The 19,865-nt window shown below is 40.5% G+C and overlaps 3 protein-coding genes across 5 annotated transcripts; all 3 read right to left on the bottom strand.

Moving 5' to 3' along the window:
- Positions 1 to 550: 550 nt before the first annotated feature.
- Positions 551 to 6,025, bottom strand: dcakd (dephospho-CoA kinase domain containing). The gene is made up of 5 exons (XM_086303799.1): positions 5,705 to 6,025; positions 4,437 to 4,548; positions 3,800 to 4,003; positions 2,043 to 2,130; positions 551 to 1,816 (listed from the first exon to the last, which is right to left on the bottom strand). Exons 2-5 carry the CDS (start codon positions 4,546 to 4,548, stop codon positions 1,531 to 1,533), a joined length of 690 nt encoding a protein of 229 aa, XP_086159925.1. The 5' UTR covers positions 5,705 to 6,025; the 3' UTR covers positions 551 to 1,530.
- A 76-nt stretch (positions 6,026 to 6,101) lies between these two features.
- On the bottom strand, positions 6,102 to 9,676 carry pus3 (pseudouridylate synthase 3). 2 transcript variants are annotated; one of them, XM_086303797.1, is made up of 7 exons: positions 9,541 to 9,676; positions 8,834 to 9,245; positions 8,390 to 8,670; positions 8,129 to 8,312; positions 7,847 to 7,956; positions 7,594 to 7,766; positions 6,102 to 6,504 (listed from the first exon to the last, which is right to left on the bottom strand). In XM_086303797.1, exons 2-7 carry the CDS (start codon positions 9,242 to 9,244, stop codon positions 6,260 to 6,262), a joined length of 1,404 nt encoding a protein of 467 aa, XP_086159923.1. In that variant the 5' UTR covers position 9,245; positions 9,541 to 9,676; the 3' UTR covers positions 6,102 to 6,259. The 2 variants fall into 2 exon arrangements, with proteins under 2 accessions (XP_086159923.1, XP_086159924.1); XM_086303798.1 differs by having other exon boundaries at positions 8,834 to 9,248; positions 9,541 to 9,654.
- A 2,581-nt stretch (positions 9,677 to 12,257) lies between these two features.
- On the bottom strand, positions 12,258 to 16,340 carry LOC147323455 (CD63 antigen-like). 2 transcript variants are annotated; one of them, XM_086304777.1, is made up of 7 exons: positions 16,284 to 16,340; positions 14,704 to 14,892; positions 14,511 to 14,585; positions 14,249 to 14,353; positions 13,092 to 13,229; positions 12,924 to 13,007; positions 12,258 to 12,432 (listed from the first exon to the last, which is right to left on the bottom strand). In XM_086304777.1, the coding sequence occupies exons 1-7, from the start codon at positions 16,338 to 16,340 to the stop codon at positions 12,361 to 12,363; spliced, it is 720 nt and encodes a 239-aa protein (XP_086160903.1). In that variant the 3' UTR covers positions 12,258 to 12,360. The 2 variants fall into 2 exon arrangements, with proteins under 2 accessions (XP_086160903.1, XP_086160902.1); XM_086304776.1 differs by lacking the exon at positions 12,258 to 12,432 and having other exon boundaries at positions 12,442 to 13,007.
- Between the last annotated feature and the right edge of the window lie 3,525 nt (positions 16,341 to 19,865).

The raw sequence follows: 19,865 nt of genomic DNA, 5'->3' as shown, positions 1-19,865 counted from the left end.
TCCTGCCCTGTATAAGTACTTCAGGCTGCTGCAGGCGATGTTATACTGTGAACAGTATGTCTTAGCACACTTTGGGCCTCTTGAAGCCAACTGAGCATTGTTTCAGTGCCTCAGCCTAATTATTGCTGCTGACCATTTCACCAGTTTATGACCACAGGGTACCCACCATTGAATTGAACTGAATCTGCTGCTATCAGGATAGCGAGTCAAGTCACAAAACTTCAAACTGGTTTCTTATTCACTGTACTCAAGTGGTCTCCACAGTCTCTAGAGCTCCTTTGGGATGTGGTGGAACAGTAGATTCACATCACAGATGTACAGCTGACAAACCTGCAGCAACTGTCTGATGCCATCATGGACCAAAATTTCTGAAGAATGCTTCCAGCAGCTTGTTGAATCTATGCTACAAAGAATTAAGGCAGTTCTGAAAGCAAGAGGGGGTCAAATCTAGTACTAGCAAGGCGTACCTAACAAAGTGACCAGTGAGTGTCTATTATTGGAGCCTAATTTAAAACATAATGAAGCAATGAAAACACAGTGACAGACAGCATCTGATACCAGCTACTTTAAAACAGAGGTGCTGGATCGTTTTTATTTAACTTAAGCATATTAGATTACAAATGTATTATTTTAGTTGAAAGGTGCAAAGAAAAAAAAATCCCACACTCCGTATGTACAGAGGAGAACTTCAAGTGTAAGAAAATACAGTGATAAATAGCAAATCTGTTACTGTTCCCATTAAAAATGGATTGTCAAAGACATTCTCTCATAAATCTTCATATCACAATCTTTACATATTCTGCGTCACATTATTCCAATTTAACCATTTATTTCTCTGACATGTATAATAGTTTAAAACATACCCAGCACTGGGGACAGAAGTAGAGAGAGGTGGCGTCCAATTAATATGCTTGCTTTAGGGACATTCACCATTGTTACTTGTTCCTTTGCTCTCTTAATGTCTCTACAGATTAAAAAGTAAAACAGTAAAACATTTCAAAAACTGGATAATCTAATATGGTGTAAAAGGTGTAACAAAATAAAATCTCTTAGTTTTCAATAATCTTTCTGGACTTCTTGTTTTTTTTAAGGTTAGTTATGTTTAGCATGCGCTGCTACACAAAAATGAAGATTTACCAGCAATTTAAGCTCCGCTCTTCCGTCACAGCTGAGAAAATCACTCTCGTAAATGAGCAAAGATGTAGGAGCTGTACAGCAAGTGAGGCTTGACTGTGTCACCTTCATATAATTGTTTCTCTCTGAGTGAAACCAACACAAATTGCACAGAGAAGCCTTTCACACTAAACCACATTTGCCAGTGCAAGTTTTGTCAGTAATGTAAGTCCGTGTTAACTGTCAGCAGAGCACGCCATACGGCTGCGCTGTAGTGGTAGGTGCTGTGAAACTAATTTCACAGTAAATTGCATCGATACCGCCGACCTGCTTTTTGCCCGTTTCTATTCACACCCTCATATTTGACCACTTCTTGGACTAAAAACCTCCCGCCCTCACTCATCTTTCTTTCCTCTGTTAGGACAAAAGTATCTTTGCAGCATAGAGCAGCAGCCCACCCAAACCTGCAGTGGCAACAATGGCAATGACCCTGACTAGGAGGAAGTCCATAGAGTCCTCTAGCTTTGTGTGGAGCCGCAGGACCTGCCGGTGGGTGTCCTCCCGGCCGCCTGAATTCTCAATAACATGATTGGCCAAGCCACGCTTTTCATTGAGCGGCATTTGCGCGGCCACACGCTGCTCAGCCTGCTCCTGGGTCAGGCCGTCCCTCTGCATCAAGCGCGAAAGCTGAGTGGCAGGGTCACTGAAAGGGAACAGACGATGGAGGTTATTTATGGTGCATTCATTGTGCCTTGTTAAAAAAGGTCCACTGGCAGTGAATCACATCAATAGGAAGCAGAAAAAGCTGGTTTTAAAGGCCACTTACTGTCAAAACAAACAAAAATGCTTAACGACTTCAAAAATTAATACTGTTAACAGCCCCAAAACGAGACTCTAAGGTAACAGGAAAAAATGAGCAGTGTGCTTACCAGTAAACTACAACAGTGTGGTTCAGAAACCGAGTGAGCCGTCTGGTTTCAAAGAGAAGCGGCACATCCAGAACCACGTAGCGGTACCCTAGTGAGAGAGAAAGAAGTCAACATTACAGACTGTATGTAAAAGACCCTTCAAGTAACAATAAGAGACAAAGAAAAGAACAAAAACCATGAGAGTATTGCTATAAACACAAAGTTTTATGGGTGCAAACAGCAACGTTAAGTAAAGGCGCCAACTTGTTTCTTTCTTGTTTTTTTATTACGAGCCGGACAAAAGTGAGAGTGAATTTCTTATGTTAGATAAATGCCTGCAGTGCAAGACATATGGACATGTGTTCATAAGTTCATGCATTTTAATCATAACCTCCATGTGCCCCAGTCTGCACAACATATAGGTGTGATGGCACTGCTTTAAGATCATATAACAAGTGATGTTTGTGAAGTTTATTTAAAGGCATGTGTGATGCCTTGAGACGCTAATAACTGAATGCACCGAGAGAGTGACATGGGTGTCTTACTGAATTCATTTTAATCATAATGTTTGTTAAGGTTCAAAATTGAGGAAGGAGAGTACAAACAAGCAGGTCCAGAAGATCTTGGTCAAACAATGATTTTAATGACTACACACGTGTGGGAAGAACACTCTGTACGCAGACAGCAAGTGATCTCCGACTTAATCAAAGCATGAACAGATATTTTATACCATCAGGGCTTGATTTACTGACGCCCCTTCATGCGTCACAGACAGGATATATACACATACGTCAATATCAAAACAGCCATGACTTTTAACACAGAACATCATCTTCTATTTTCATGGCTGATTCCTCCAGTCAACCTTTCAGTTCCTCTTTCTTGCCAAGAAGACAAGGACGGTTCCTCTTTTACCGAGACACTTTCACCGTTACAATCCAGACATGACTAATCTCTCTCTCCTCTAAATAAATCTAACTCATGTGTGTGTGTCACGACCTCACATGCTCTCTGTGTCACCTCTTCACCTACTAACTGTCTGTGTCTCGTCCTCAAATGCTCTTTCTCAATTCACCTGTTGCACTTCTGACCTTTCACTAGACCAGAGGCTCACTGAGACTATGTGTATGTCTTCTACTAAATAAATGTTTTAACCAAGAACCTCTACTAAAACCTTAATATAAAATGACCTGATATAAGTGTTTTGTAAGCATGTACGCAGTTTTAACCTTCTATAGCTCCAAGTCACTTGCACAATAGATTGTCCGGACATCGCGCCGAACAAAGCTTCCAACCCCCAATTAATTGACCGAGCTCCAACTCTTTAATAAGCACAGATATGCATTGTGTATAAAATAGTCATAACTGCACCTGAAATACAAGGTCAACATCATCATAAACATCTTAAGGCCATCTTAAAGCTATCTGTTACATTGTTAAAGCCTCGTCTTAGCCTGCTGCTCAAAATAACTTTCACTTCTGCAAACTCTCTGCAAGCCTGTTTCCTGTCAGCCTGTGACTTTTAGCCTTTCTGAAAGACACACACTGTTCAACCCCTGAATGCAATATCCATGCTGCAGATTATATTTATTATTTAACAATAGCAGTAAAATAATTTCCCTGCTCCACATGTTCAAACATCTCATGCATTTGACTTGCAAATAGCAGAAAGTTTGGTCTCGCCTCTTGCGCCACCTACACTGCAAAACAGCCTTGGCTCAAATACAGCAGATAATCGTCCCTTTTTCCTTTTGTGCCAAACACGATTCCTCCCTCACCTCTGAGAAAGTAGAAGAGGATCTCTTTGAGCATTGCTTTATGAATCTCTGGGTGGGTGATGGAGTTTAGCAGCTTCCTCTTCTCCTCGCTGGCGAAGATGATTTGGCCCAGCTTCTGCCTGTCGATGTCGCCGTTCTCGAGCAGGATCCCTGGCCCAAAGTGGTGCACGATGCAGGAATAGGCACGTGTGCGCTGCTCAACAACTGCGGACAACAAAAGGAAGCTTGAATGAGTTAAACAATGTAACAGGTTCAAAATTAAAGTAAATTTATTTATGACCAGTAATCCAGCATAAAAAATAGAGGCTGAGATGATATTCGGAACAGACTTGTCACCGAGTGTAATGGAATAATTTGCCTAATGCCTTATATTTCCCCTACATGCAGCTGTGCACTCTTCACCTAGTTCTGTGACCTTTCTATCTTCGCAGTCTAACTAAAACATCATCCCTGCAGTCAGCAGAGACATCCTTCATGATTCATGCTCTCTCTGCAAGCGCTCGTCCTAATAAGCCGGGGTTATCTGAGAGAGTGCCGCCTGAAGATGGCTTCAGCTCGATGACACCCCTGACCAGTATTTCATGTTGAATTTGTGTTCGCCGTGTCAACAGTTTGCAGGGGAGAGATAGCCACCTACCTTTCCTGGCAACGACATCGGCATCAATAATGGGGCATCCAAGCTCCCGCAGCATTGAAGACACTGTGCTTTTCCCAGAGGCAATGCCTCCTGTCAGTCCCACCAGGTACATCTTTAAGCAAACAAACACAAAAATGCATGAAGGCAAAGTAAGTAAAGTAATTACACTAGCGATGCACTGATATGGCCCTGTTTACAGCTGTGGGCCTATCAGAGAATAAGATGACATTTACTAATAGCAGTGGACGATGTTTATCTGCCATGTCACATTAACGTTGCACTGACTTAATGTTCAAAGATAGTCTGATTAAGGCTTTAAAAAGCTACTTATTACAAACAGCACGAACTGGAGAATAAACACAAAGAATAAATAAAATAAATGAATAAATAAACATTGGTATTTACCCAGAGTCCCAAAATAACAAATTTACGGTCATCGTTTTTATGGCTTATGGAATAAAAGGGCCAGTTTGGGTATAACACAATTTCTGACACAGTAAGAAATTCTAGAAAGTCCATAAATGTTATGAGTAAACAAATAGTACTGTGCCACCCCTCACTTCTATTTTTTTTAGTAAAATGAAAGGTTTTTAGGCAATCTTTCTTCTAACTTCTTTAAGTAGTCTCCAGGGATAGTTCTCCAGGCCTCTTGAAGGACATTCAAAGCTCTACTTTACATGTGGGCTGCGTTTTGCTCCGTTTTCTATGAAAATGATCCTACACTGTTTCGATCATGTTGAAGGGGCTCCGGGGAGCCCAATCCATGACTGATACTGTTCCTACTCTTGTGTGTTTTTTCTATCCAGTTATGCTTTCACTGTATTGACGGTGTTTGTGTGATCATTCTTCATGTTGAAAAATGAAGCCAATGCTAAACGAGAGGTGACTTTTGCACTCTACAGTAACTTTTACATGTTAATAAACATATAAAAATAGTTATTACAATCTTTATAACCAAATAACAGATATTTAATTACTGAAATATCTTTAGCTTCTCATTTTAAAGGTTTTGAAGTTTCACAACACGCCCCCTGCTGTGGAATTAGGTGAACTACACTCTCCATATAGTACCTGGCTATGCAAAGTCAAACTGGTTTGACTGGTTCGAAAGTCAGCTTTGAGGTTATTCTCTATTAAACACCGGTCAAAAATAAAACCTTTAAAGAAACGACTCGCTCACGATTTAACACGGCAGAGAGCGGCTTCTTGTTAGGTTGGTTTGACACAGCGATTAAAACAAACTCATGTCAGGGGAATTTTAGCTTTACCTTGTCAGAGAGAGAGTGTCCTTAAACCGGCTGGATATACAGCGGGAGTCCGGGCAAAGCAGAAGCACTAGAGAGGGGGGGCTGTTGCGTTAAACAACAACCAGGGCTGCTAACAGGCTAACACAGGTGTTAAATCAGGTCAGAAGGAGCTCAAACAACAACGACGCCATTTTTACCGGGTCCAGCTCAACACGAAAGCCAACAAATGAGCTGGAGACAGCGGTGCTGCTGGAAACTGCCCTCCTTTACAGTTCACCTGTATTCTACTCACTGCTAACAACCTAGCTGCTAAGCCTGACAGGCGCTACCTCTTAATTAACCCGACATCTCATATTTCTATTAGCGTTGGTTCCGCCTCGCTTTAGTTCCTCGTCAAGCAAAACTCAGCGAGTCCATCTTTCTCCAAAATGTGTTTATTTTAAAGCAAAACACGCACCAGCATGAGTCAAAGATATCCGTGCGCTGTTTGTAGTAAATAAAAGGAAAATTAAACATTTATGGTTGAAAATTACTACAAAATACATCTTGCAAGTCCTTTCTTAAGTTTAAAGAAAATTAATCTTCTTTTGAATCCATATTTTGTTTTGGCGTCTCTGAAGAAATGTTTGAATGTTTAGATCTTTTTCCCCTGTGGATCATTTCGCCTCCATTCTCCCCTTCTTCGCGCTCCAGTCTGCCTCTTTTCACGAAATGATTTATCCTCGACTCGAGGCTCTCGCAGCACGGGCGCTCCAGGAGCGGCCGGTAATTTCTCTGCCTGCTGCCTTCTACCAGCCAGCAGTGGTTGGAGGACACAGCTCCTGTGGATGAAGAGCAGTGAGATAGTTTGTACAATGTTTTTTCACAGCAGGCATTTTGACTCATGTCAAAGCAGATAACTGGCTGGCCCAACTAGGTGCATTCCTAGATCCTAAAAAAAAAAAAAAATACTCTGACATCCTAGAAATACAGGTACATCCACTTCATTAGGTACAACTGGTTGTTAGCGCAAATATCTAATCGGCTAATCACAATGGAGCAAATCATTATATTTAGACAGATTCAAGACGCCCTGACGTTTAAACAGAGCATCAGAAGCGGGAACACTGTAGTTGGTGGCAGATGAGCTGGACTCAGTTTTTAAGAAACAATTACTTTACTGGGATTTTCCAGTAGAAGTAGTCAAACCTTGAAGCAGATGGGCTACAGCAGCAGAAGCCCACACCAAGTGCCACTCCTCTCAGATAAGAACAGGAAACTGAGGGTACATTTTACATGGTGTCACCAAAACTGTACAATAGAAGATTAGATTAATGTTGTCTGATCTGATGGGTCTCGATTTCTGCTGCAACATATGGATGTTTGGATAAGAATTTGGTGTAAACACATAAAAGCATGGATCCATCCTGCCTTCTATCAATGGTTCACACCGGTGACAGTGTCATAGTGTGGAGGATCTTTTCTAGGCACACTTTGGGACCCTTATTTAAACTCCACAGTCTTCCATGGTCACTCATCTTCTTCTGATGGTTACTTCCAGCAGGATAACACAAGAATTATGACAGTTGTGAAGGTAAAAGGAACAACATGTACCTAATAAAGAGGCCTGTAAGCTCATATCCACACACAAAACAACCGAAATGAGATGCAGAAATCATGTAAAACAAACACATGTAGACACAAAATATCCCAAACGTGACTCGATATTATCATTGTGACACTAAACAATCAGAACTGTATAAAACAGCAAAATTTAGGCAAAAAAAGAGAATAGAAATATGTACACAAATGACAAAATTTAAAAAAATACAGTAAATAACCACAAAACAACTAAAATTATGCAAAACATAACTTGAGAGAAACTATTTAAATGCCTTAAAAATCTTCACTTCTCTTATCCAGCTTCTCACCTCGGTCTTCCAAGCCCTGGATCATCCCCTGCAGGACGTGGGCCTTCACCGTGCTCTGGGTCCAGTGCTGCTGCAGTGCAGCCAGGACAAAGCCCCCCTCTTCACTCTCCTGCGTCCAGCTCAGGCCTTCAAAGTGGCAGTTGTACAGCACCAAAGGGTAGTCTACTGCCATGCTGAAGATGACACAGATTCATATAATAAATATATTTTTTTTATTTGAATATTTTAACCACTTCTACAGCAGTCAGTTCACCTGTACTGGGGCTTCCTGGGGTTATTCTCCACATCCAGGAGCTGATTGATTATATCCGCGGCTTCCAGCTTCTGTCCAATCAACAGAAGCACCGCCATCATGCACCGTACCTGCAGCACATAAAAGGAAATAACCAAAAATTCACTACATACCACCAAACCATTCAACCTTAAACTCCATCCTCTGATCCGGTTTCTCTAAATCTAAACTTTCACATTAAAAAATGTTTGCAAGAGATGAAGGGTAAAGGGAAAGCAGCGTAGAGTAACTCTCTCCTGGTACCTGGTGGTAAAGGAAGGCTAATCCTTTGATCTCAAATATGAAGAGGTCATACTGGTCTGTGCTGGAGGCATGCTGAGGCTGCGCAGGCTTGACTGTGGCTGATAAGATGGTCCTCTCGAACTGCAGGACACCGTTGCCCACGTCCATTTTACACAGGTTCCTGAAGTCATGAGTCCCCTCATATCTGCCGGAAGCAAGGAGGTTGTCAAATAAGGGCTAAGTTTTAAAGGTGTGTTTACCTTTTATGTGTTCTCCACCCACCTTTTAGCAGCTTCCGCCATCAGCACCACATCCAGAGATCCTCGGGGGAAGTAGTAGCGGTACGTGCGGGACTGACAGTCGAAGCGTGCGCTGAAACCCTCCACTACTGGTGCCCAGTCCAAGACCCTGATGTCCTGCGGCAGGACTCTGTTCAGCATCTTCACGTATGGAAGCTCAGAGGTGGCAGAAGAAGCGGCTTTGGTACTGACGTCAACATTTTCAGGCAGTGTGATGCCCAAACCGGCACAAAACTGCGTGGAGCGCAAGTCGATGGTTATGACCTGCGAGGGGGAAAATTAACCACATGAAAAACTATTAATAGTATTAAGGTACAGAGTCTTTTCAGGTTAAAATGGAGGTCGATGATAAGCTGTGGTAACTCATAAAGGGGGCATCCGACAGAAGGATTATATGAGTAAAAAATATGTATCTCTGCTAACTCACTTGGGAAAAAGCACTGACTCCTTTATCAGTGCGCCCACAGCGGTGGTAATTGGAAGTCTGGCGGTCCTGGATCAGCCGAGTCTTTAGCAGGGCTTCAAAGAGTCTGGCCTCCACAGTGTTGTCTGTGTTCTCCTGTACTGCAAACCCCTGATAGGCCCACCCCAGGTAAGCCAGCCGCAGAGCCACATGGCGCCGGGGGTGTGCAGAGAAGTCAAAAGGACGATCTTTTCCTGCTTTCTTTCTCTCCTTTTTGCTGCTGCCAGTGTTCCCATCAGATTTACAGTCTTCATTAAGGGATGGACTGGATGACATTTCAACATCTCCAGTTTCACTGCTCTCTTTCAGCTCGGACCTGAGCTTCTCCAGCTCAGCCTCCAGCTCCTTTATCCGCTGGATTAAAACATCTGACATGCTGCTTGGAAGAAAGAACAAAGGAAAGAACATTTATTTAAAAATTTACTTAAATAACTACAAATAATCAGCCCAGCTTATATTCAATGAAGCCTACGTAATCATCTCCTCTTAGTTTAATTCATGTCAAAGTTTCTTTAAGGGTTTTTTTGGTCAACTGTACTACAACTGGGATTATTTTTATAAAGCGAACTGAACGCTACACAGCCTGCTAGCTAGTGAACGAAGTTAGATACGAGGGATTTAGTGGGATTAACGAGGCCGTAAATTACATTACAGTTAATCTGTGTTTTTACCTGTATTTTCAGCCTCAATGTTTTCGATTATTCTGCTCCTCTGTTAGTTTTGCTTCTGGCTGTCGGGATCACGTATGCTACTCTCCCCGCTGATAAATTTATCGGGAGGCGGACGGATTTTGCCAACGGACACATTTCCCCCCTTCACGGGATTTCTGGGAAATGTAGTTTAGTTGCTTAAATTGTCGTCAGCCGATGACTGCCATACTTAGCAGTTATTTTTATACTCCCCATGAGCGAACATACCATAATATGGGTAAAAAAACAGGCCAGAGTTTATTTCTAAAAGCTTGTCTTACACTATTAACTGTATCTATTACAGAAAACTATTATATGTATTCAAGGTAATGGATTTTTACTTTTTCCATCCCTAGCCTTTTCTTAGCCTAAAGTGCCATGTCCTCAATCATCTTTGTTCAGCTTACGTTTAAGTTGTAAAAATGCAAATAATTTGACATTTTTCATTACTGTGGCATGGCTTTCTTTATATTATTATATACCAAATTTTGTTTTTGCTATTATTACATTTATAATGTTTAAGTCTTTGAAGTAGGTTGTGGCACTGAATTGCCTGTACCCAAACCTACTCTAAATAGGGCCCCGTTAGTCCTCGAGTCACCTGATATACAGCAGATTTTATTTGTTTGTTTGTTTTGAAATTCAATTAATCTCAATTTTTATGAGTATAGAGCCAAATCACAACAACAGTCACCTTAAGGCGGTTTATAATTTAAGGTGAAGACCCTTAAATAATAAAGAAAAGACCCCAAACAATCAACAAAGGCTATGATGACCCCCTATGAACAATTACTTGGTAACAGTGGGAAGGAAAAACTCAGTTTTAACAAGATCAAGGCTCAGGGAGGGACAGCTATCTGCCTGCTAAATGGTTGAGTGTTTGAGGATGATAGGACAACCATTCGAGCTATTATAGTTTTGTATATTTTTTAATAGATTGTGTTAGTTTTAGTCTTTTTAATTAAAAGTGTATGGATCACACATGCCAGGTATTACAATAAAAACACATAACTTTTTGAAAGCATTTGAATCACATTCTTGTAGACATCCGCACCTTGGAAATCATCTACCAGACTTGTATTAGCCTTTTTCACCCCATGTTTCAGATGAAAGATGACACAGTACTTTAATTCACAGTGACTGAGAAGCTCCTACAAAGGAACCATGCGAAATCTTCTATTTTCCTGTCCAATGCACCTTCCTCGTGATTCCTGGTTTTTTGTTTGTTTGTTTTTTGTCAGGTCAGGAGAGCAGGAGTTCAAACACCAGAGGGGCGGACATATGGCAGTTATGCCTATAAAGGGATCCACAGCACCAACACTTGTCTTTAGACATCACAAAGAGGTGAAAAAAGACACAAAAAACCCCTGAAACTGAGCTGAAAGTGTGTTTCTTTCCTCCAGCTGTTTGTGAGTGTCTTTTCATTTATTTTGTATAGCAGTAGCTTCACAGGGTAAGTGGCACCGCAGTGCTGTCAGGCACAACTGTTAATTATTCCAGATGCAGAGACAGAATTGGTCGAGCTCTTGCATTAAATCACAGTCTGCTCTTTTCTACATGTCCGATTACACATTAAATGGCATGTAATCACAGTTTGGTGTTTGTCTGCTGTGTCGCAAATAGTTTTTCAGGATGGCTACCAAACTAATCTGCCCTCTCTGCTCATTAAAGGGCCAATTCACCCAAAAACAAAACAAGCAAATAAAGACTGTCCATCCATAGAACTGGATCCAAAGTTTGGAAACGCTGATTCAGCTGTGAGTCATGGCCCTGGGTCAGTCGACCTTGTGTTTTGAATTCATGGTCTCTCATTTATTATTTATTATGCGATCCCAACATTGCGTAATATTTATATTATTTCTGGTAGTAATCCTCGTAGTGTGTTTAGTCTTGTTCTCTATTCTAAATTCCTTTAGAGTTTATGTGTCTCTTATTTTTTTCTTCCTCCTGTGTCAAGTTTCTTGTGAAGTTCATTTATATGTCTGTGTCCACCCTGTGTAATTATCACTTCCTATTTTACTTACTTACTTACTTACTTACTTACTTACTAGGTGTGTTCTGTTTGCTTTTCTTTTAATTTTGCATCCTTGTCTTGTCGACTGTGATTCGGTTCACCGTGTTTTGTTCTCACCAACTGTCTCCACTGACCCGAATCACTATCCTGTGTATATACTGTCTCAGTCTCCCTTTGTCAGAGTGTCAGTCATCTTCCTCTCTTGTCTCCCAGCTCCTGTATGCCCTAGCTCTAATTCCCAGTTTAGATTCCGGTAAGTTGAAGCTTTCAGTTTTCCTTTTGTATTTTATGCTTCATTTTGTATTTTGGTTCTTAGCCTGAATAAATGTTTCACTATTAGCTCACCACCATCTGCCTCTATGTTTTCTCCTCACAAACGTCGCAATTTATGACAAACTAGCGCACTTAATTCTCGTTTTTTTTTAAAGACATTAGACATATAGCCTGTAAAATCATTCAACCCTGGAAAAGAACAGTCAAAAATATAACTAAAAGCCTAAAATGAAAGAATTCATGCCCATGATGACTGTATGTAACCTTCTAATCACAACACACGTTTTTAATTGTTAAAAGCTAATTAAACAACACCACAAAACCCCAATGCGATCACATGTTTAATAATTATGTGCATAGCAAGCATGAATGTTAATTTAAAATAGATTTTTTCACCACTATAGCAGGTCAATTTCTCTTTGTTAGATACTAGCTGCAATTATAGCAAGTATGTAGATACGATTTTTTTCTAGACACAGTCGAGCATCCAGAGATAATAGAGCAGTGATGATGCATTAGCTGATGTTTTCGTAGTTCTTTCGCTTAATGTCCAGACACAAGCACACCCCGACTAATACTCCAAAAACCTGCAACAGGGAAAAGGTCAGAAGTTACTGGCAGCAAATGAACTCAATGGCACACCCAAAAGGTTATTTTCTTGTTCTGGAAAAAAGTAATTTTTTCTTCATTTCATCACCTGGGGCAGTCAGGATGAGACAGGCTTTATTATCATTCAAGTTATCCTCTGCTATTTAAATATTCTTTACAATGTCTGCTACTGCTGGAAACTAAATTACTAAATTAATCCAGTATACATGTTTTTATTTTTATGTAGAGACATTTGGGGTATCTTTAGATGTTTGACATTTCTGATTTTTCTTTGTCTTTTTTCCACCTAAAACAGATTAAAATTAACCTTTTGGGCTCACACTGGCTCCTGCACAGTTAATCAGTAGGTAAGTGTACTGGATTGGCATTTAAAATGATCATTTCTTACAGTAATATGACATTTACTCTTGCAATGTGAGCATTTTGCTTCACAGTTAAATGTGAGCAAGGGGAAATTGCAGAAGCTTACCTCCGTGACTCCAAGAGCAATGCAGACAGCGCCGACCCACACCAGATTTTTCAACAGGAAGACACTGATTGCCCAGAGGCAGCCCTGAGGAGGATCGCACGGTCATAAAATACAGTATTTGTTTGCAGAAAATAGATGAAAATTGCTTGAAATGATTTCCTGTCAGACCTTTTTATGTGCCTTCTCCTTGTCCTGTCCACAGCCCTCACTCTTCACCACGCAGCAGGAATCTGGCACGGCGTCGTGCTTTTCCCAGCCCGCGCTCTGGGACCAGTCGGCATAGCTGTCCGCACCACAACACTTGAACTGTAATGATAACGACACTGTGATAGTGAAGCACCAAAGCTGTATTAATCACTGGTTGTGACTATTTGTGGTTCACGATAAATATTCTTCAAGTGTTGCTTTGTAGAAAGTCAGTTTGTCTACTTAACTACTAATTTTCACACAGATGCTGAAGGCGTGTTATTTACACTTACTAGCCACTTTATTAGGTACACCTTGCTAGCATTAGGTTGGGCCTCCTTTTACCTTCAGAGTTGCCTTAATTCTTCATGGTACAGATTCATGCTGAGATGTAAGCCTTCAAACTTAAACTCCCTAAGTAATTCCAGCATTTTTCTCATTGCTGGTCTTTGTTAATTACCCTCTCACTCTTTTGTCTTCACACTCTTATATTAAAGTTAGTCATCTTAATTTGACTGTAAACAAGAGCACTCAGATAGAGCAACTCCCCCCGAGTAGCAGGGGCAATACTAAACCTTTGATGTTTTATGTTTTTATTACAACATGCTGATGTCAGCCTGCTTTTATAACGACCATATAATATCCATAAAAGATTTGTGAGTAATATAAAATTTTTACTGATTTTCACATTTGGCGTGACCTCGGCCTTGACCTTTATCTATTTTTCACCTAAATTAAATCAGCTTTTGCTGTTAATGGCATCCAGCAATGCACAAAATATGAGCATGCCGTGTTGAAAACTGTGGACATTAGAAGGTGGGTACACTGTGGGTCACAATGACATGGAGATGTTCAGCAATGATACTCATTTGGTACTAAGAGGGTGAAGAAAGTATCTTCTGCTGCATTAAACCACCAATAGCTTGAATCATTGATACAATGCAGGATGGAGCCACGCTTTCATGTTTACACCAGATTCTGACCTTACCATCTGAATGTTGCAGCAGAAATTTAAAGCAGGCATCATTTTCCCATCAAGAGAGGAAATGAAGAGTCCCTATAAGGGGTTTTTGCACTTCCTCCAATCCATCAGCTGTTTCTCAAAAATACAGAACATTACAGTAGGCTCTGCGTGTCACCTTTTCCTGAATTTTGTCAATTGCATGTCTCCTCTCAGGGCTGTAGTCGTTGATCACTTCCTGTGCTTTGGCATTGACACCATTAGCCATCTGCAGAAGGGCGGCCTACAGAGAAAATCAGATAAAATAACCAGAACAGACACTGGAACTTAGATATATTTTAAGTAATGCTACTGATATTATGACTGGAGAACCGCTGCTAATGGCAAAATTTGACCTTGATCTCAAGTAGTTCCTTTCTGGTGCGATTTTAATGTCTTACCCTACTGCGAAATATGTAAAAGGCGGCTCCTGTGAGGACCTCCAAGAGGATGATCACTATCAGGATGCAGATGAACTATAGATAAAGAAAGTGAACGCTGTTAGAGATCTCCAGAACATCTCCAGTGCTCATTAAAAAAAGCTTTTGGAAAGAATCGTCACTTAATCACATTTAATTTCATTACAGTACTTACACAAGCAACCATAGATGAACTATTAAAGAATGCACCAATGTGGCCCAAGAGGGATACGAAGGCTATGATGACCCCCACTGCAATGAGGACTATAGCAATTTTAGACAAGTTGCTCCCTGTGAAGGTGCCGATATCTGAATACGTCGAGTACTGCAGCACTCCTATAGTGATGAGGGCAACCCCAGACAGCTGAAAAAAAGAAGTTTAACAGCAGGACAGCAATGTAGTGCTTTACATGGAAACAATAAATTAAAAGAGGGTGGTTTTGTTCATTCCTGTCAATACGACCTCATTTCAATATAAACTTACCTGTCCCTATGTTAAAAAGTAAAAGCAATTTTGAGACTCCAGCAAATGAAGCAAACTTGGAACAGTGGTGAACTTTCCCAGGAGTGGCCGTCCTACCAAGATTACTCCAAGAGTTCATCGACGACTCATCCAGGAGGTCACAAAAGACCCCAGAACAACATTTAAAGACCTGTAGGCTTCACTTATATTAGCTGAGCTCAAGGTTCACGATTCAATAATAACAAAGAGACTGGGTAAAAATGGCATTCATGGAAGAAAACCACAGCTGACCACAGAGAACAGAAGAAGCACAAAGGCTCGTCTAACATTTGGCAGAAAATCTGGGTAAATATTCGGTGGATGGAAAAGACATAAGCTAAACTTTCTGGAAGGTTTGAGTCCCATTACATCTGACATAAAAATAACACAACATTTTATTTTAAAAAAAACATCACACAAGCAGTCAAACATGGTGGTGGTCTGTGATGGTCTGGGGCTTTGTTGCTACTTCAGGACCTGGATGAGAAAATCCTGAAGGAGAATTTCTGGCCATCAGTTTGTGCCCTGAAGCTCAAGAGTACTTGTGTTAGTATATGTTATTTTGTCCTTTATAATCATACGACCATTGCCTGTTATTGGATTTTTGCCCTTTGACAGCTTTGTAATTGGATTGTGTGCTCTCACTGACTGCCTACCAGTGTGTGACATCCTCATCTTCAGCGTAACACGGCGTTATTTGCATTTCATAAAATTTGAATGTGTGTATTGCTGCCACAAAAAGTTATCAACCTTAATAATAGATCTCAAAAGTATGACATTTTTCTTGAAATATTTTTAAAATAGATATATTTCATAAAGGTTACTCTGTGTGGGTTACACGTCATGCACCAGTTAGTATTTAGGGCATAAAATTTCTGAAGCGTGCACAGGACACCGTGCAGGTTTATCTGGCGATGATACTGATTAGCTTCTAAATTTGTTAAAGTTCCCTTTGCTCAGCTCAGCTGCTACAACCCCACAAAACGGCTTAATATGAGTGTGTTTTGGAAATTTGGAAGGGCAAATCAAGTCTCTTGTTGCATGTGTATCTTCCCTTGGATAATCCGGCGTGCAGTCAAAGTTTCCTGGACTTCTAAAAAGATATGAGTGATTCAATTTTGGCTTTATTCTTTCGTTACCTCTACTACTCCTGCTCTTTATTGATTCTAATCTTTCCATGATATCACCAATCAGTGCTGTCAATCATCACTTCTCATCAAAATTAGATAGAATAGAATTGCTCTATTACTCACCAAGAAGAGCGTGTTGAAGAAAATGAAACAACACTTGATGCCGAAGACACTGCACATTTTGAGGTGGTCTGAGCAAATAATAAATAAGTGAATCCAGAAGGTTGCAGACTTCCCTCAATCCAAATACGGGTCAAGTCAGGGTGAATAGAGTGCAATTCAGTGGCGAGTGTGTCATATGACCCTATGGAAATGAACCGGCAGCCCGATAGCTTTCAAGTTGATGTAGGTATCTTTTGAATGCATCAAGCCCGTCTTTGCATAGAGGCGTCACACATCAGTGAATACAAACTGCGCCGTAATATACGGTTATTTAAATACTGGGAATTTCACTCGACAAACATCTATAAATCTAAAAGGTCGCCCCCAAATATGAAGATGTTTTGTCTTTTTAAACATTTATGTGGCAGATGTTTGCAGATGTTCTGCCTCTCTTTGTAGGTGTTTTGGGACCTTCAGGTGAAGTGCAGGGTCGTCTGTAACCAGTCTTCAGAGCTCTTTGATCTCTGTAGATTATTTAGATTTTATTGTGACTATTTTGTCTCATTTTGATCATTTTCTGTATGCGGTGTGTTTTGTAGTTCACAATCATAATCCATACATATCCCCTGCAGTGTAGACACTGTTGTGTGAATATTATTGAAGCAGATCAATTTTCATGACTAGTATGTTTAAAATAACATGCCATAACACTAAACACTAAACAAAAAGGTACAATTTAAGTGTTTGTTTCTGTATTCTTATTAAAATCCCAATTAAAAGAAACAAACTTTTACCACAACAATTTTTCTAAATGCTGGAATATTTTTATTCAGTATTATTCTTTTAATTTTGTTAAAGTCCAGATACAGATAAATAAAATCTGCATTTTTGTCTCAAGAAATATATATAAGCAACTGTGATTATCTGATCTTGCTTCTTCAGGGCTCCTTCCTTCTGTTTGCGGACCAAGCTCTTTCTCACAGCTTCCCCACCAACACGTGGATCACAGGCCGCCTGGCTCGATTCACAGTGACCTCGAAATGAGAGGCAGAGATGCTTGTTGCACACTGCCAGAGTTCTCTTTGTTTCTCACATCTTTTTGTATTATTTTCCTTCTTCCTTCCTCTTTCGTTCTTCTTTGATGTTTGCTCTTTTCCTTCTCCTGCTTTCTCAGAGCTCAGGTCAGACTGCCTCGACCTGCGAAGAACAATGCTGCATCATATTTTTCTGTTTTTCCCTTTAACCACCGGATTGCAGGCTCTTTGAACGTCTGTCTAAAGGTTTCCTTCAAGAAGCAGTAATCATTAGAGAACTAACAGAGGGTTGGCTGTCAGTCAGGAGGCAGGTTTATCTGTTGCATCACAAGTCATTTGTGTTCACTCATGCCTGTGGTTTTGTCTGCCTTCTTCTCATCACCGAGTCTCTGTCCGTGGAGCCTTATCTGCTTGTTCTTATTTGCCTGCAGGATAAAGAAGAATATTTGAGATTACTTGAGTGAAGTCTGCTTCAGTGCTGATAGTTTAGCAAAGCAGTCAATTTTCATGACTTGAAAAAGTTAAACCCAGGACTTGGATGAACTTAAATATTCTCACAGATGGATCTTAAACACCAGCGAATTTAGTTTTTCAGCAAAGTAAACAATGGCAGATTTTATCACCTCTGCAGTGCGAGGCATATAGCCACAGGGGGGCTCCATTTCCAACCATTTAACTGTAATAACACTGACATTCACTAATATTTGGACTTCCATTGCTTCGATGTCACAGAGTGATGGAGAGATGGAGTCTGCATGTCTCTGAAGGAGTTTGTGGGAACAGGACGCAAAATGATTACAACATAGTCTGCATGTCTTTGAAGCACGTCATGAGAACAGGAAGAAAAATCATTACCATAGATGGAGTAGTCAGTCAGGGACGGAGAACATCGTCCTTCCTTCTCTTTGCTTTTCCTGTTTTGAATTCCAGGGCACTTCGTCAAAAGCTTATGTGACTTCCGCTTGATAAGAATCATTAGTCAGGAACGAGCTTGGACTCTAAGGCTGTGCTGTCTTGGATATTAATGAATATTAATGAAAAATTAATGAATATACATAAGTTGTTGGACAAAGACACACTTTCTTTTAGTTTTGCCTCTGTGTGGATAATAAAAGCTACACAAGACTTTTTCAAGATGAAGGACAATGTTGCAGCCCTATGAGTTGCTCAAGGCAACAACGTTCTTCAATGCCCAAGTCAGTCACCTGATCTCAACCCAGCAGAGCATGTGTTTCAGTTATTAAACACACAACTGAATGCATGAAGACTCACAACCAAGCAGCAGCTGAAGGTGGCTGCAGTAAAGGCCTAACTGAGCATCTCAAGGGAAATTCATGACATTCTAGACCACAGGTGTCGAACTCCAGGCCTCGAGGGCTGGTGTCCTGCAGATTTTAGATGTGTCCTTGATCCACCACAGCTGATTTAAATGGCTAAATTACCTCCTCAATAAGTCTTGAAGTTCTCCAGAGGCCTGGTAATGAACTGATCACTTGATTCAGGTGTGTTGACCTAGGGTGATATCTAAAACCTGCAGGACACCGACCCTCGAGGCCTGGAGTTCGACACCCCTGTTCTAGACAGTCATAGACTGCCTAAAGTCTAGTATTTAAGTTTTTTTTTTAGATCCGTAATATATTGATTTTGGGAGGGTTACATAAATCTGAAGTCTGCACTTCAGTTGCACATTGACTGCTTGAGTTAAAATCCACTGAGGTTAAATCACAAAATTGTGTCTTTTGTCCTGCAAATTATCAAGCTAACTGTATTTTGTACATTAATGATGTTATCCTATAGTAGATGGATTCATAAAGCGCATGTGCTGATTGCATTAAACAGTTTCTTTTCGATCACATATGGTTTATTTCTAAATAATATGAGATTCGATTAAGAAAGACAGAAACTTCTCTTCGTGCATGGTGTATTTTCTGTTTTTATCTTTAGATTTTAGAGAAAAGCACAGCATCTACATACATTTTAAGATATTGTAAGAATTGTAAAACTGATGCATTGCATTCCAGTACCTGCCCTTTGTCACCATCAGTACCCTGTTAATCATTCATGGGTCTGCTCCATCAATCTGTATGCTTTGAGCAGTGGAGATTTGTCCGCAGTCTGATGTAAACTGTGCGCCTCAGCCATATGGGAACACTTACAAATACCAGCCCATGTAATCGTTTCCTTACATTCTTGCACGGAGGAAGAAAAACACATTATAGGGGTTTGTTTGATGCATGTCGATAGGCTGTTGCTCAACCTGTTGTTGGTGTTGAATGCAAGGCAGAAGAAGAATTTGATTTGCTTGTTCTGATAATCATTCAGCCACAATTAGGTCAGCATCAACCGGTTTACATAACCGGTTTTATGTGAGCACATAACAGCTCTTGATGATGTACAGTAGAGGTCAGGTCCCTATAGCGCTATAAAATCTGCAGCAGTAGCAGCGCTGCACATGCACAATTATGTATCAGTATTTGGGTCGTCTAGATGGGTTCATAAGGTTTTTGCACTTACATAAGAATATTACTTTTTTATGGAAATTGTATTAACATCTACTATATTACGAATC

This window comes from Aulonocara sp. 'chitande type north' Nkhata Bay, linkage group LG8 (genome assembly GCF_057382095.1).
Source record: "Aulonocara sp. 'chitande type north' Nkhata Bay isolate Kocher_YH1m ecotype deep benthic linkage group LG8, A_spYH_male_GT1.1, whole genome shotgun sequence".
Lineage (NCBI taxonomy): Eukaryota > Metazoa > Chordata > Actinopteri > Cichliformes > Cichlidae > Aulonocara > Aulonocara sp. 'chitande type north' Nkhata Bay.
The sequence above is the reverse complement of the archived record's forward strand: the minus strand, read 5'-3'. Positions and strand labels throughout refer to the sequence as shown.